Genomic DNA, 16190 nt, shown 5'->3' on the forward strand with positions numbered 1-16190 from the left:
CTGATCAGCAGAACGAGCCTCTGCTGGAGACAGGTAGGGAGATCTGTGTTCTCGGCTCCTTCGGCCCCCTTCACTAGCGCATAGCGAAGGGGAGCCGACGGAGCTGAGAACACACCAGGTGATTTTTCAGGCGTTTGACGCGTGATGACTCGTTGAACGGCCGAAAAATCGGCAGTGCATCTGTAAATGTATGGGGGGCTTTAGGCTAGGTTCACAGTTCCCTGTAACAGCGGAACACGGTGTTAACTGCGGTGCCGCACCTTACCTGTGCATTACATCCCATATAGTGACGCATACAGTCAATGAAAAGCATGCTTCATGGTTACTTGACATGTTCGTTTTGTGGTAACATTATGCACTGCATGCATTGGGCTTTATTCTTACAGCAGTAGTTCATTATGACTGTTTGTGAATTGGGACATTTCAACTTACTTTTTTAATTCCCATTTAAATTTAGTAGGAGTCAGAGTCGGAGTCGGTAAACTTTTTGCCGACTCCGACTCCAGGTACCCAAAATTGTCTCAGACTCCGACTCCTGGACTCCGACTCTACAGCCCTGGTTTTAACCTCAAGTTTTGAGGTTTCAAATCGCAGCCCTGCTCTGCCTTTGTTCCCCTTTGTTAGATGAGTATCCTTTGGAGCCAGATAGATGCACTTTGGTGAAATCATAGTGTGTGTGCGTGGCTTGTGATGGATTGGGAGCCCACCCAGGATGCTCCCCTGTCTTGTGTCCCATGGTGTCTGGGCTAGGGTCCTGACTCCTTGCCCGATCCTGTACTGGACAAGAGGTCCAAAGATGGATGAGCTGTAGAAGTGACTGCGTGAGTGTATTTTGGGGTTTGTATTTACCACATTGTGGGGACCAAATGTCTCCTCAGTATGGTAAAATCTGTTACTTTTTAGCTGGTGGGGACATTTTTCAGGTTCCCACAATATAAACCTCAGTTTTACAAAAATCTGTGACTGCAGCCAAAAAACTGAAAATGCTAAAGCCTTGCACTTTGTTTGGTTACTTATGGTTAAGGTTAGGGCTGGGTAGGTGTTAAGGTTGTCATTGTTAAGATTAGGGTTTTGCCCATAGAAATGAATGGATGGTCCCCACAAAGATATGAATGTGTGTGTGTGTGTACTCACATGTGTCTTCTAAATGTGAGAAGCTCCAATTCTAGAAAAACTCAAGGTCCTGTTACTTCTTCTGAACACAAACCACATCACACTGCCTTATAGGAATGATTCATTCTTTTTAATGTCCAACATTTTTTCTTGTACAGTGTCCACGGTAACTGAGGAGAATGCTTTCCTGTGTGACAGCCACACAGCCCAAACCAAAAGATAAAGTAATGGACTCTCTCTCTCTCGCTCTCCCAATTTGCTTTTCATTCCAGCTAAATGATAACCTCTCCCCCAAACTGAAGCTCCCTGTCAGGCTGCATCAGGGCAAATGAATCACTTCACCTGAGCCAGCCCACTCACAGCCTTAAGATGTTTCACAGGTTCATGCATACAGCATGAAAGATAAAGAAATAAAATTTGCAAATATCAAAATATATAAATAAATATCGTCTGTACATGCTGAAGGTGACGGACACACAATCATTAGTGTGTGGGCGTGTGTCTGTAGAGAACAGTATTCTCCAGCCCTGCTCTACCCTGCGTGTGTGTGTGTGTTTGTGTTTTTCCTCTTTCACTCCTTGCAGTGATGCATCATTCCAATTTTTTAAAATACTTTTTCTTAATTCTACCCTCTGTTCCTCTATCCTTTGGTTTTTCTTTGAGCCAAGTCACATTAAAAAGAATAGAGTTGAAATAAACAATCACCATTGACTTTTCTAGTGAATCACATTAACATTGGATGCCTTGAGTGCCCGCTTTTCTGAAGATAAGGCTGTAGAGTTTGAACTTTAACAAAGAGAAGCAATTTGGTGCATTGTGTCGACTTCATCTCCGTTCAGCATATTATCAGTTTCATCTGGAGCCAAAGACAGAGGAATTCAGAGGTCACATCGTGTTTAACAAAGTGTAGTTAGTACAGCGTTTTCGAGCAACATTCAGAAGCAGGACTTTGATGCCTACGTTATCGAATACTTACATTACCAAAATACACTGCCTCCCTCCGCCCGTGTGAGATGAGGCGGGGCAAATGGAGGGACACGCCCCTTTCTACAACACTTTTCCGCCACATTGGTCAAACTGTCCCTCAACCAGAGTCACCGATCCTACAACCCCAACCACAAGTCACGGTCACACACACAAAAACAGTCCGTACTGTACACCTGTCCATCCTCCTGTACCAGAGCCCTGACCCTTAATAGATACAGCTGCCTGGGAACTACTACTAAAGAGAAGAAAATGCAGATGTAAGACAGCCATTCTATGTTTGTGTTGAGGTTATGGTTACAGGTAAGTGGTAACAGAATCAGACCTAAATGGGGCTGGGTAATCGGTGTGGATCCAAAGGCCAAATAATCCCATTTCTTACCTGTCTTTATCCCCCTTGCTGGACAGTATCTTCAACACAGTTTTTAAAACAACACATTAGAATTTTTTTCATCTCTGATGAAAAAGATACAAAACGTATAAAAAGTTATTTACAGCTTCTTCAGTGAATCATTCCTCCCTGTTCCGCAATCACATATAAAATCTGAGGTCACGGTGCATCAGGCTGCGAACTTGGTGGCTTCCATTTCCCGCCCCTGTGATTATGGTTAGCGCACTATGTAAACACTGGACAGCTCTCCTCTTCTGCCTTCCAAAAACGGGGGAGCCCAGCCCGGCCCCTTCCGCCCGCCCCAGCTGCCCACACCCACGTCGGACGCCCCCCGCTTTTCGACATTCTGCTCGCCGTTTTTCCGTACAACATCCAACCACGCCACATACTGCTCCGCTTCAGACCTCAGCTCCTCTCCCTGCGAAAGTCCTCTGGTATCCCAGGATGCTTCAGTAGTTCACGTTCTTTCCCAGACGTGGTGGTACAGAGATGACGCATGGGAGAGATCGGGAGTCAAGACTGTCCTTCACCTCTGTGGACTCTGAGAAGAGATTAATGAAGTCAGTCAGCAGAGTGAGGGGGAATGACACAAGACACGTAATAAAAACGCTATAAAAACTGCTTATACATACGATATTCAGAGATATATTACACCTCTACAGGGTTATATTATACATGTGCAATGTATAATACATACTGAAAATGAGAAAAGCATTATTTCTGATAACAGAGTGGATGGGTTTGGTACAGAGTAAATGAAGGAGAACAAATGCATGAGAATGAGTGTGCAAAGCAGATTCCCAGACCTGGTCCTGGTGGGCCACAATGCATGCGACCTGTCAGTGGACCCCGGAGCTGTCTACTGCTCTGGCCGGTCTGTTCTAAGCTTTTGGCCTCAAGGCCAAGGGGACAGACCTGTGCACCGTGCAACCCGACACAACCGGGCCTGGGAACCGCCGGTGTCCAGGTATGCAGGAGCACAACTTACTCCGAGTCGGGCGAGATTTCAGAGATGCTGTGGGAGGTAGCGGAGTGGGGGGGAGAGGGGGATGGCCCCAAGGCTGGGCTTGGGGGGGCGAGCACGGACGAGCTGAAGGAGGCCAAGATGGAAGAGAGGACGTCCAGGTGCTCATTGGACGTGTGCCGACTGGGTGGGGCTTGATGGGGTGGGTACCTACAAGGCGGGGTGGGGTCCTGGGGCTCCAGCTGCTCGGCAATGGGTGGCGGAGGGCTGGGCGGGAGAGACTGCTCAGGGTGCGAGGCCTGGCGGGGGGGCAAGGTCCGGAGCCACTCCCTGCAGGGCTGCACTCCCCCACCCCCCGCACCAGGCTCCAACTGTTCCCGCGAGCGTGTGCCCATCAGAGGCCCCCCCAGGAGCTCCCGGGAGAACTGCCTGCGTAGCAGCGTGTTGAGCTGCGAGCGGGACCCCGCCAGCTGGCCCTCCCTTAGGTCCTCGCGCGAGGCATGGACACTCCGGGGGTCCAGCCTGTCGCGAGAGCCACTCAGGTTCTCCCGCGAGGCCCGCTCTAGGCCCGGGTCACGGCGCCGTGGCAGCAGGTCCAGGTTCTCGCGAGAGCCGTGCTGACTGTGGGCCGTGTGCTCCAGGCGGTCCCGCGAGCCCCCGCCCACCTGCCGGCACAACGGGTCACGGGAGAACTGACGCCGTGCCATGGAGTCCAGGTGCTCCCGAGAGGAGTAGCGGGAGGCGGGCTGGGACAGGGAGCCCGTCCCGGAGTACATGCGGCCATACGAAGCTGCCGGCACCGCCCGGTGACCCAGAGTAGACGTGCGGTACCAAGAGAGCTCGTTTGGCACGTTCCCCACGGAGGACAAACCCTGCAGCGCCGGGGGACAGCCCAAGCGGTTCTTCAGGATGCCTGAGAGGTCAAAAAGCAGCTATCAATAACCCAAGTGTGTCCGCGTCAGCATCAATAGGGGGCACCAGCGTCCTTGAATCCGGCCCTCACCCCTGCGGCTGCGGTGTGCCTGTGGCAGCCCGTTCTCATCCCCGCTGGTCAGGGCAGCGTCGAGCTGATTGTTGTTGGCAGCATCCTTACTGTAGTCGACCCCCAGGCGGCGCTCTGAGCCCCACTTCTGTAGCGAGTGGACCTCGCACTCCTCCAACGCTGGCCAATAGGAGAGCAGGTCATTGCCATCCAGGTCTGAGACATACACAGCAAGGTGAACCTCACAGCAAAGCCAAACCACGAGCGTCGTCGGCTTGCATGCCCCCCCCCCGACCCCGTACCTTTGATGCCATTCTGGGTGGGTTCAGTGAGCAGCCGCTCGCTGTGATTGGTGCGTTTGAAGCGCCGCTGGATGCGGCCGCGGAGGCGAACGTTGTCTTCGCTCTCAGAGGACGGGATGGACAGACTGCGCTCCTCGTCCAGAGAAAGGTCAGAATCTGAGTCGGAATCATCCCCTTGGGGTTTTCAGATGAGGAGAGATACGTTAATTCGGGAAAGTCATGCTCAATTCCCAGCTGAAGTTGAGTGTCTCCCCTTCCACAATGCAGCAGTGGTGTCATATGAAAACCCCACGTATGATCCAGCAAATGATGCAAAGGAAGAGAGCCGTGAAACAGTATGTAGCTAAGTGTGCTCAACTATCCCTGTCCATCAATAAAACAAAAACAAATATTAAGACAACAGGAGGCGACTGCTTAAATATTCAATTAAATTCAAGTTATTTTTATATACCGTATTTTTCAGACCATAAGACGCACCTAGTTGTAGGGGAGGGAAATGAAGAAAAAAAAGATTCTGAACCAAATCGTGTCCTACAATATTTTACGTCAACCATGTACAGTGAACAGTAGTCAACAGCAGCATTAAGAACCATTATCACTGTTATTAACAAATAAAGTCAGTAAAAAACAATAAAAGTACAAAGAAACAAGGAGACACTTCAGTAACAAAAAACTTTCATGTGTATGAATGATCCATTGTCACCTGGCCACATCACTCCCCCCTTTTATGGCGCTGATGGGGATGTATTTGGATCGTGTTTCACCGTTGCGTTGTTCACCAAATTACCATGCGAATGCGATTTGAATATGCGCTAATGCGGCTATTTAGAATGTGAATAGCGATCTTCGGGTGACAGCGGTACTACACGCCCCCGATGCAGGTAAAACAAAGTAAGGGGACATAGTTACATTTTTTGCCGATTTAACCTAATTTTAAAAACTGTAATACTTCCGACAATGGACGTTTTGAAAAGAAGACAGATTACGGATTTAGCCAGCGTTTTTTCATGATTCTACATTAAGATTTCAGCGAGAGATAAACTGAAATAGACGCGAGAAGTACGCTGCGTTGCCAACTATGCATTCGACCCCAGAGGGTTAAAGCATGTGAGCAGAGCAATATTCGGACCATAAGACGCAGTGACTTTTTCTCCCCTCTTTTGGGGGAGGAAAAGGTGCGTCTTATGGTCCGAAAAATACGGTAATGCCTTTCATAACACCATTGCCCTAACGTACTTGACAAGAGTGTGTTGCAATCACATACAGAAATGGTACAAGAAACAGAGAAAAATTAATACAATTCCAAACATTTTCATCTAAATTGGTCTCCAGCCAATGTTGATAGCCTTGTGTTTTGATGGCCTTTGTGTTCTGCTCCCAACATCTTGTAAACTCCCAATTCGCTTATGCTTGAGACTAAAGAGATACAGCACTTCTAATCTATCCCTGCCTGGAGACCCTTTTGGTCTAGGAACTATTGTTGGCACTCTTGGCTGAACTTTCATTGCAGATATAACCTCTGAAGCTGTTCACAGAGTTCTGGTGAAGCTTTGCAGCTGCTTTATAGAGTCTTCTCAAAATTCCCCTGAGCTTCATCATGCTTAGATGTTCATCTAAACAACTTTGTTGCTTGTTTTACTGCTTCATTGGTATTGTGATCCAGACCTGGAACTAACTACGCAAGAGCCCAAAGTTTCTGCTGTCATTTTTTGTGGCCACACCCTAAGCATTCCTACTTATACGTTAAATCATGCAAGTCTCTACCTGGTCTAAGAGTTTAAAGAGTTTAGGTAATGTTAGGCAGCTAGTTTTGGGTCTGCTAAACAACAAAAGATGATCTGAAAATTGAATCAATTTTTAAAGGTGCTTAAATCTTTGTTTTTTATGTAAAGCATCCAAATTATAGAAAGTAATGGTCCAAGCACAGAACCGAGTGGTACCCCACTGATTATACTGGCCCAACTGGAAAATTCTACCTCTTAAAACAATGCATTACTTGTCTGACACTGAATTGTGGATTCCAACTGCATTTGAAACTGAGTGGGAAGCATGTGGTAGTTTCATGTAATGTGGTTTATATTAGCGCAGTGTGCATGTATGTGTTTCCTCATACCTTTGTCCCGGTGAAACATAGCCACATCCAAGTCAGTGGCACCCGTATGGCCCAGGTTGTGCTCCAGAGTCTGTCGAGCCAGAAGGTTTTCTCTGCGGGCAGAGTCATTTCAGCCTGTCATTCTCTGCATCTACCTACATCTTTTTTCTCTCTCCCATGCTCCCCTGTATCTTTATCTCATCTTATTTAGTCTCCATGCACTCCCCTGCCCCCATTCACCCTTGTCTCACTCTAATCTGGCTCTTTCATATTCTTCCCAGCCTTTAGTACTCCAAGAGCGTTTCTCAAAATGTGTGTTTGACCGAACTTGTGTTCTCAGATACCCGTTTTGTCTCATCTTCCGTTGCTGAAGATCAGTTCCAATACTCAACAACAGAATAAAAGAGGATGGTAAAAATCCCCCAATTCTTGCCCCGCTCCAAATATCAAGGGTACATCAGTTGCATCCTCGCCCAACGAGACCAATCCCATGGTTCATTGCACAAAGTTCGTTCTTGGAAGCCAAGTTAGCAAGACCACAAGTACGATATTTGCATTCTTAGTACTGAGAAACACCCAAACTGTCCATCTACCACACTAGTACGCACCGTGCACTGCTGACAGATGAGATAGTGGATGTCCCCAGTGTGATACGATGGAGTCCACTCTGCTCCAGTAGAGAGGCACCGTTGTAGGTCGGACCCTGGATGTGAATGCCATGTCCTTTATAAAGCACTCTGACAAGTTTATGTACCTTAAGTTGCATGTGTGACCGAAAAAAATCCACAGTTAAGAGTTATAGACTGACACCTCTTGGAGCATGGAGAAATGCATCATGGGTAGAGGAATTCCACTGTGGGAAGAATGACAGATCAAAAACATTGTGGGATGAAGCCTTGGGGAAACACATGGTGAGTTCAAAGGTCGGTGAAATGCATGATGGCATGAAGGCTAGGCGAAACACCTAAGGGCACACACACTCACTGTGATCTGCGGGGCACGAGGAGGTTCTTCATTCAAGCTCTTCTTCCCCAAACAGGCCAACTTCCAGGCCTCCTGCACCTCCGAGTTCAGCAGACAGAAAACCAAGAGCACCGCCAGACCCTGGTGACAGAAGCACAGTCGCTAAACACACATCAGGGCGTGCATGTCCACTCACGGGGACGCACGACATCCCTATGCGCCCACACTTGCAAGCATGCGGCCCAGGGCAGCCAAGAACACAAACATGCGTGCACCAATATGTACACGGTACCTGCAGACAGCACAGTACAGTGAAGAGGTAGTGGAAGACCAGAACACTGTTATTGACAGCCATAAGACCAAAGAACCAGGAGGAAGTGGCCAGAAGGAGTACTATGAAGGCGTTGCGTACTGTGGTACTGTGGAGAGACACAAACAGACAGGTAAAGGAGGGCATGAGAGAAAGAGAAAGAGAGTCAAAGAGGAAAACGTGAGAAATCCGAAACGACAAAGTCGACACCTTCCACGGAGAGGTATTAACAACAGCTAGCAATGAGCTAAACATGTTTCACATCCACATGATAATCTGACTGCTATTAAATTCATTCCAAATAAGTATTTACAGTTTTTACAGTGACATTTCACACCATCTCCCAGCAAAACAAATTAGCTTTTACTTTTCTATCTTCAAGGACTTATAAAAGAATCTGTGGAACTTTTCAAAAGTGGGGGGGGGAAATATTTTAGGCAAGTAATTTTGAATTAGGAATTTTCTAAATAGTGGGTGTGAAAATGCACACTTAAACCACACTTAGAACACCCGCGACAAGCTCTCGCAGTCCACTTGCCTCCATCACTGATACTCACAGCACAGATTGCTTTTTGGTCTCTTTCTGAGTTGGACTGCAGGACATTCGTGCCACAATCAGAAACATTCCGCCATTCATCTGCAACATAGACAGAGGGCGGTGCTGTGACAAACACCGACAGACAGGGGGCAGTGCCGAGACAAACACCTATAGACAGGTTGCAGTGCTAAGACAGACAACTACAGACAAGAGGCGGTGCTGAGACAAACAGGGGGCAGTGCCGAGACAAACACCTACAGACAGGGTGCAGTGCTAAGACAGACAACTACAGACAGGAGGTGGTGCTGAGACAAACACCTACAGATAGGGGGCGGTGTTGAGACAAACACCTACAGATAGGGGGCAGTATTGAGACAAACACCTACAGACAGGGGGTGGTGCTGAGACAAACACCTACAGATAGAGCACAGTAGTAAGGCAGACATCTACACACTGCAGTTGATGCTGAGACAAATACTAACAGACAGGGGGCAGCACTGACACGGGCAGTGAGACAGGCATTATAGGAAGTACCACAATAACAATCCCGATGGGACCAGCAAAGCTCCAGATGAGTTTGTCTTGGACAGAAATCCAGCAGAAGTCAGGGTTTCCGTAGCCCTCGGGATCCAGTCCCACAGCCAGACCTGCCGAGAGAAGAATCTTTAACTGCCAATGCTATACTAGTGATCTCAACATTACACATAGATGGATTTAGAAACCTTGGGATTACAATGAGTCCATGTTCATAGCTGCTGTGTTATTATGTGATAGTTACTGCCCTACAAAGGCACACACAATAACTGCATACTTCATCAAAACATGATATTGGGCTATGATACTTACTCCATTACATCTCAGTACAAAGTAACTTAGTTCAACTATGCTCGGTTTTCAATCAGTACACTATCATTTACGTACTGCTACTACACATGAGTGTACTGTCAAAAAAGACCTATTTTTAAGCCCCTTTTCTCAGTGTCAGCATAATTGCTGTGTTTTGCCGTTGTAGGGCAGAGTTGCCCAAACCTTAGTTCCTAAACCACCCGGCCATCTTCATGCACATTCCTGCGTACGTGCACTTTACCTGTTATAATGGCGGGGACACCCCAGCCGATGGCGTAGTAGAACCTCATGGCGCCGTGGTCAATGTTGCGCGCCTCAGTCTGCATGCGGTAGATGTGCAGACCCTCCACGAAGAGCCAGGCGAAGGTGGACATGAAGAAGTAATGCAACAGGATGGCGATGACGGTGCACAGGAACTGGGGGAGCCGGAGAGAACGCGGTGGTCAGAGGACATGCTTACACCCCCCCCCCCCCCCACACGGAACCAACAGACACACACAGACGCACACAAACCTGGTGTTCGGTCTGGTTGATGCCCAGCAGGAAAACGAGCTCGGAGAGGAAGGTGGCAGCGGCCATGTTGGAGTGGATGCTGCGGGTGTTGGACTTGAGGCCACGTAGGCAGGACAACACGACGACAGTGATCAGCAGGGCCAGCAGAGATGCGGACAGCGATGCGTACGTCACGATCGCCAGCGTCTCCAGGTTCCCCTCCAGCTGCTGCTCCCCGAGGGAGGAAACGTGGCACAGGTGAGGATGGAGAGGAGAAGAGAGAGAAGGTGTCACTCACATGGAGAGCCGTGTTCACACCTGTCTGACACATACTTAGCACTACCCCCCCGCTCCCCACCACCCCCGCAGCTGAAGATATCATCACATCAGGTGCCGAATGTGACTCAAACTACTTTCTACATCCATTATTTTAACTCCCAGTATTTCAGCTCATCATTTTATGTTAGGTTTTTAATGGTTTTTAATACTGAAAATTAAACAGGTTGTTTAAAATGCATTAAATATATATGCTTGTAAATAAGTTAAACACTGAATTAGTAAAAGATATTTATATATTTTGCACCATTATTTCTTAATTAATTAGGCATTAGAAATGTGTTCTGGATCCATCTTAGAACACCCTTCCCTGATCACTAAGGTCTGTACATGACTGAGCAAATGATAGACGTTACATATTGCCTTTCCACATACATTTTAATCTAACCAGCTGCTGATGAGACTTGGTGGAAGAGTTTCACTGAAATCAGTGTATCTGAGTAGACAAAGGTTTAGTGGTGAAGGCTGGTGAGGTAGCAGAGGGGTTACCTCACGATGAGAGCTGTCCATCAGCACCCCAAAGGTGCCCAGCCTCTGACACTGGCATCTCACATGCGATGTGTTCCTGTACACGACAGTGCAGTCCTTCACAGTCCAACAGCCCCCAGTGTCGGCCCTGCACAGAGGGAGAGACCAGCTTGCTCACACACATTCCTAAAGCTGTTTCTGTCGACACATCCTGTCAAGTCCCATTTTAATCAACTTTATCCTTTACCTCATCAGCCTCGTACCTGTATGCACACCATTCATCACAGCCCGCTCCTGTACCATACAAACTGCCTCGTACCAGTATGCACATCACTCATCACAGCCTGCACCTGTATCATACAGACTGCCTCAAACCCATATGTACATCACTCATCACAGCCTGCACCTGTACCATACAAACTGCCTCGTACCAGTATGCACATCACTCATCACAGCCCGCACCTGTACCATATAAACTGCCTCGTACCAGTATGCACATCACTCATCACAGCCTGCACCTGTATCATACAGACTGCCTCAAACCCATATGTACATCACTCATCACAGCCCGCACCTGTACCATACAAACTGCCTCGTACCAGTATGCACATCACTCATCACAGCCCGCACCTGTACCATATAAACTGCCTCGTACCAGTATGTACATCACTCATCACAGCCCGCTCCTGTACCATACAAACTGCCTCGTACCAGTATGCACATCACTCATCACAGCCCGCACCTGTACCATACAAACTGCCTCGTACCAGTATGCACATCACTCATCACAGCCCGCACCTGTACCATACAAACTGCCTCGTACCAGTATGCACATCACTCATCACAGCCCGCACCTGTACCATACAAACTGCCTCGTACCAGTATGCACATTACTCATCACAGCCCGCACCTGTATCATACAGACTGCCTCGTACCAGTATGTACATCACTCATCATAGCCTGCTCCTGTACCATACAAACTGCCTCGTACCAGTATGCACATTACTCATCACAGCCCGCACCTGTATCATACAGACTGCCTCGTACCAGTGTGCACATCACTCATCACAGCCTGCACCTGTATCATACAGACTGCCTCAAACCCATATGTACATCACTCATCACAGCCCGCACCTGTACCATACAAACTGCCTCGTACCAGTATGCACATCACTCATCACAGCCCGCACCTGTATCATACAGACTGCCTCGTACCAGTGTGCACATCACTCATCACAGCCTGCACCTGTATCATACAGACTGCCACTACACATTCACACAGAAACAAATTCCTTGTGTGTGCCACACACACACACGATTGGCCAATAAACTTGATTCTGATTCACACGCCACAATGTGGGAGCGCTAAGGTGCACACGCACATCATACTTTCACAAATATATTATCTTAAGATCTAGGGGAATAAAGGTTTTTTTAATATTGATTCAAATTTTTATTTGACAGGAAGAGGAATTTGGCAAGTTCACACCTACACACTTGTGATATCGTCTTAGCCATAAGTGTCCTCTTTAAGGAACAGGACTTAATAGAGTGGCATGTACAATATGAGAACTATGAGCCAATCCACATTGTCCTTTACATAGGACAAAAATTAATTGCTGGTCTGGTTGGAGCTTTCTCAAATTCAGAATGCTATCAGACCTTGTTCCCCAGCCATTTGCATCATAAAGAGTTAAACCCAGACTACTGAGACATACCACACCTGCACAATCAGTGGACTGCAACATCAAAGCGTCATCTGTTTTTGCTACATTATTGCACATTTAACTGTACATCCCATTGGTTCACAAACTGTGGTATGTGTGGTACTCGGAGTCTAGAAAACCAGAGTAATTTATTACTGTGATTCAGGTTCCTGTGATTTTTTTCACCCACATGGTACTTGGCTGCTTTGGTTTGAAGCAAAGTGGTACTCGGTCTAAAAAGTTTGAAAAGCACTTGTCATATCGTGTGCTTATCAGTCGAGTATTTGTGCATCTCCAGAGCAACTGTGCCGTGTCACACGTCCCGAATGGAGCACACACTTACTGCCGGCTGTGATTCCACTGCACGCACAGTGGCTTGCTGCGATTGGACGTCTCCAGCAGGCGGAATTCCAGCAGCAGGGGTGACTCCAGCAGGCCCTCGACAAACGAGCGGTTGTTGTAGACGGACACGCTGACAACAGGTGAGTTCATCACAGGGTGGCGGGGCAGCCTGTGGGGGCAGGGCGCTGTGACGGGTACTCGGTAGTGGACGCGCAGTGACACGCTGGGGGAGGGGGGGGGCGGACATGTGACGGTAGCTCATACCTGACACCGCGCCGATCCGCGTGGTACTTGGCGGGAAGTACGCCGCCCAGGCTCCGGTAGATCAGCAAGATGACGATGCTGACGGGCGGGTCGGGCAGCAAAACAGGTCGCTTGTGGGGGGTTACTTCAGCGCTGCGATTGGCCGGGATGCTCATTTGGGCAGGATGAGGACTGGGAAGAGCTGGGGAAAGTGGGAGTGAGAGGTCAACGTAGTACTGAGTTTATACAAAATAGGGGATGAACTGAAGGATTTACTACATCTATCCATCTGTCTTCAAACTGCTTATCCAGGACAGGGTGGCAGGGGCACCCTGCATGGGATGCCAGGCCAGCAGAGGGCACACATGCACACAATCATACACCGTGAGGAATTCAGAGATGCCACTCAGCCTATGTGACACAGACACACCATGCCAACTCCACACACACACAGCAGAGGTGACATTCAAACCCAATCCACCTGCAACCCACTAGTTTACTATGTCTTTTTGAAATTAAATAGCTAAACAAATAAGAAAGCACACCTGACTGTCCTTGTGGCACCAGGGCAGTAGGGGGCAGCACCACATGTGTGTGTGGATCCCAGAGAGTCTGTCCTCGGAAAAGACCATTGTGGTAACGGGGAAAGCGCCTGCGGACGTGGGTGTGGTTCTCCACGCGGTCCAGGTTCATCACTGAACAAATCGCAGGGTTAAATATTGGACAGCAGTACTGAAAGGACGAATCACAGCACCTAATATCGTAGCGCAGACTATAGGGCCTGATGATGATACATGAGGACCCAAAAATGTGCACTAAGCAAAATTAGAAAGGACAAAACTCACCAATATTGGGTGTCACTAGGGCCACAGGGTTCAGGTAAGTCAGCTTCATGTTCTGGGCGAGGGTGCGAGTGTAGTCCTCCAGCAGCTCCACCAAACCACCGGCCCCTCGCTCACCAACAACACCCTGGCCTCGCCACAGCCCTGCGGTGCCCAACCCCAGCAAGGCACTGCAGCCACGCAGAACATTCTGGAGGAAACCAAAAGACAGTGACCAACCAGAAAGCAGACTTATCAAATAAAAATGTGTAAAAATCTAATAGAAAAATAGAAAAATCAACCAGAGTTAAGCCATCATTTCTCAGGCATTTCCTCCCTGAAACCACCCAGCTGATTCCAAAAAATGTCGCTTAAGGAGGAAAGGAGGCCATCCGGGGTCAGCGAGCAGCCATTAACAATAATAATAATAATACAGTGGTACCTCAGTTCTCTAACTCATTAGAACTCTAATTTCTTAAAAGTCGAACCAACCAGTTAAAAAAAATGACCTAGAACTCGATCTGAATCTCAGAAGTCAAACTGTGAACGCCGACGTAAGATAACTTGTACCCGTGGGGAAATGAGTCACGTGGCACGTCTCTCAGCGGAAGCAAAGGGTAACGCTTCAGTCTCAGCCTCGCATTCGCTGTGATAGCGCTGTGCATGTTTACACTAGCTGAATACATATATTTAGACAGTAAAAATACATTTAGACAATGATAGACAGTAACAGTAATTATTATTATATAATAAAATACATTTAAAAATAAAGATATCATTAATTATTTTAATATTAATAATAATAATAAATTTAATTATAATAATATTGTCGTGCCGAGCGGGGACGGAATTGAGACAAAGGCGCAGACGTCAGGGTATCGGGGAATACAGGGTTTAATTACAGGTAAGGCAGGCAAAACGCAGACGGACTAATGACAACGGGGATCACACGGGGATCCCACACGGGGTTAACGAAGGGACACGGAAGGAGCGGACGATCGGGACAGGACATATATATTTTTTTAACTTTACACGTTGTTTGGATACATTTATTTTCTTACTTTACAAATTACTGTTTTGATAAATGTGCTTAGATGTGTTTAGTACAGTATATGCTCTTGTATTATTCAGGTCATTTTGTATTTAAATGGTAAAAAAACATATTTAGGTGTAATTTTGGGGGGCTGGGATTAATTAATTGGTTTTCCATTATTTCTTATGGGGAAAATTCGATCAGAACTCGAACTTTTTAGGATTCGACCTGGAGTTCTGAATGGATTAAGTTCAAGTTCTGAGGTACCACTGTAATAATAATAATTGATACCTTATTGATCCCTGTGGGGAAATTCTCTTTATGTCTCCCTCAACTTGCTCTTTTTTTGTAGAGTAAGTTGTCCGCGAAGGGCAGCCACCCGTAGCGGGGCCCAGAGAGCTGGTGGTTAGGGTCTAATGACGGGAGCGGGTAAAGGGGGGCTGTGGCGGTCACGCTTACGTCGTTGAAGTGGGCATCCTGCGTGGCAGTCAGGCCAAACCCGTTCTGCTGATTCTCGAAGTTCAGCAGACGGGAAAGCAGCCGGTCTGCAATCTGCAGGTCGTTGCCATAGAGACGGGGCGTTGCCTCGGTGACGTCGCGCAGCTGATAGGCGAGCTTCTTCTCCACGATGGTGCTAAGGTCTGTCTCGTTCCTCTCCACGGACTCCAGCTTTATGTGAAAAATGCAGGCAAACAGAAAGGGCTTATTACATATAAATAGATGCATTTTGCCATAACTGGGTACTGAGTGCACGGCTGTAGTGAGCTGGAAGGCTATCCTAGGCAGCACAGAGCAGGGGACACACTGAACATCATGCTAATTCTTCACAGGCTATTTTGATACTGCCATATCTTCTTGTGTGACTGTCTTTTACACTACTGTCATATTCTCTCAACCTGTTGTAACTGCTGACTTATTACCTCACAATTATGACTCCTTGCACTTTATTATTCATCCAGTTTTTTTTATCCTTGTAAAATTCTCATGGCATATACATTTACATATTTTTATTTATTATCTAATCTTTATTATTTTTATTATTATCTTTGTTATTTATTTTTATTTATTTTGTTTTGCCTACTATCATGGGAGTGGCATATTACATTTTTTTGCACACTGTAAGATGACAGTAAAGGTATTCCATTCTGTTCTATACACTGATTCACTGGCACAACGTGTCAGACTGTAGGAGGAGAGTGTAGCACCAGTCAAACAAGAGAAGACGTGGAGAACATGCAACCCCCACATGCACATGAGTTGGGGG

The 16190-nt window shown here is 47.3% G+C and overlaps 1 protein-coding gene across 5 annotated transcripts in view; it reads right to left on the minus strand.

Moving 5' to 3' along the window:
* Positions 1-1221: 1221 nt before the first annotated feature.
* Positions 1222-16190, minus strand: part of LOC111855827 (cadherin, EGF LAG seven-pass G-type receptor 3) — a 41965-nt gene continuing 26996 nt past the window's right edge. The window contains exons 20-37 of one of the 5 annotated variants that reach the window (XM_072713545.1): positions 15386-15595; positions 13918-14104; positions 13618-13767; positions 13094-13274; positions 12831-12998; positions 10803-10929; positions 9999-10205; positions 9727-9901; positions 9174-9286; positions 8659-8738; positions 8084-8210; positions 7813-7932; positions 7437-7531; positions 6850-6941; positions 4737-4910; positions 4456-4614; positions 3477-4365; positions 1222-3029 (exon numbers count right to left, since the gene is read on the minus strand). In XM_072713545.1, the coding sequence (XP_072569646.1) occupies positions 3002-3029; positions 3477-4365; positions 4456-4614; positions 4737-4910; positions 6850-6941; positions 7437-7531; positions 7813-7932; positions 8084-8210; positions 8659-8738; positions 9174-9286; positions 9727-9901; positions 9999-10205; positions 10803-10929; positions 12831-12998; positions 13094-13274; positions 13618-13767; positions 13918-14104; positions 15386-15595 (3282 nt within the window). In that variant the 3' untranslated portion in view covers positions 1222-3001. Of the gene's footprint in view, positions 3030-3476; positions 4366-4455; positions 4651-4736; positions 4911-6849; positions 6942-7436; positions 7532-7812; positions 7933-8083; positions 8211-8658; positions 8739-9173; positions 9287-9726; positions 9902-9998; positions 10206-10802; positions 10930-12830; positions 12999-13093; positions 13275-13617; positions 13768-13917; positions 14105-15385; positions 15596-16190 lie in introns of those variants that run through there. The other 4 variants (XM_072713547.1, XM_072713544.1, XM_072713546.1 and 1 more) reach the window with 4 other exon arrangements.

The sequence above is a fragment of the Paramormyrops kingsleyae genome, chromosome 6, assembly GCF_048594095.1.
Source record: "Paramormyrops kingsleyae isolate MSU_618 chromosome 6, PKINGS_0.4, whole genome shotgun sequence".
NCBI lineage: Eukaryota > Metazoa > Chordata > Actinopteri > Osteoglossiformes > Mormyridae > Paramormyrops > Paramormyrops kingsleyae.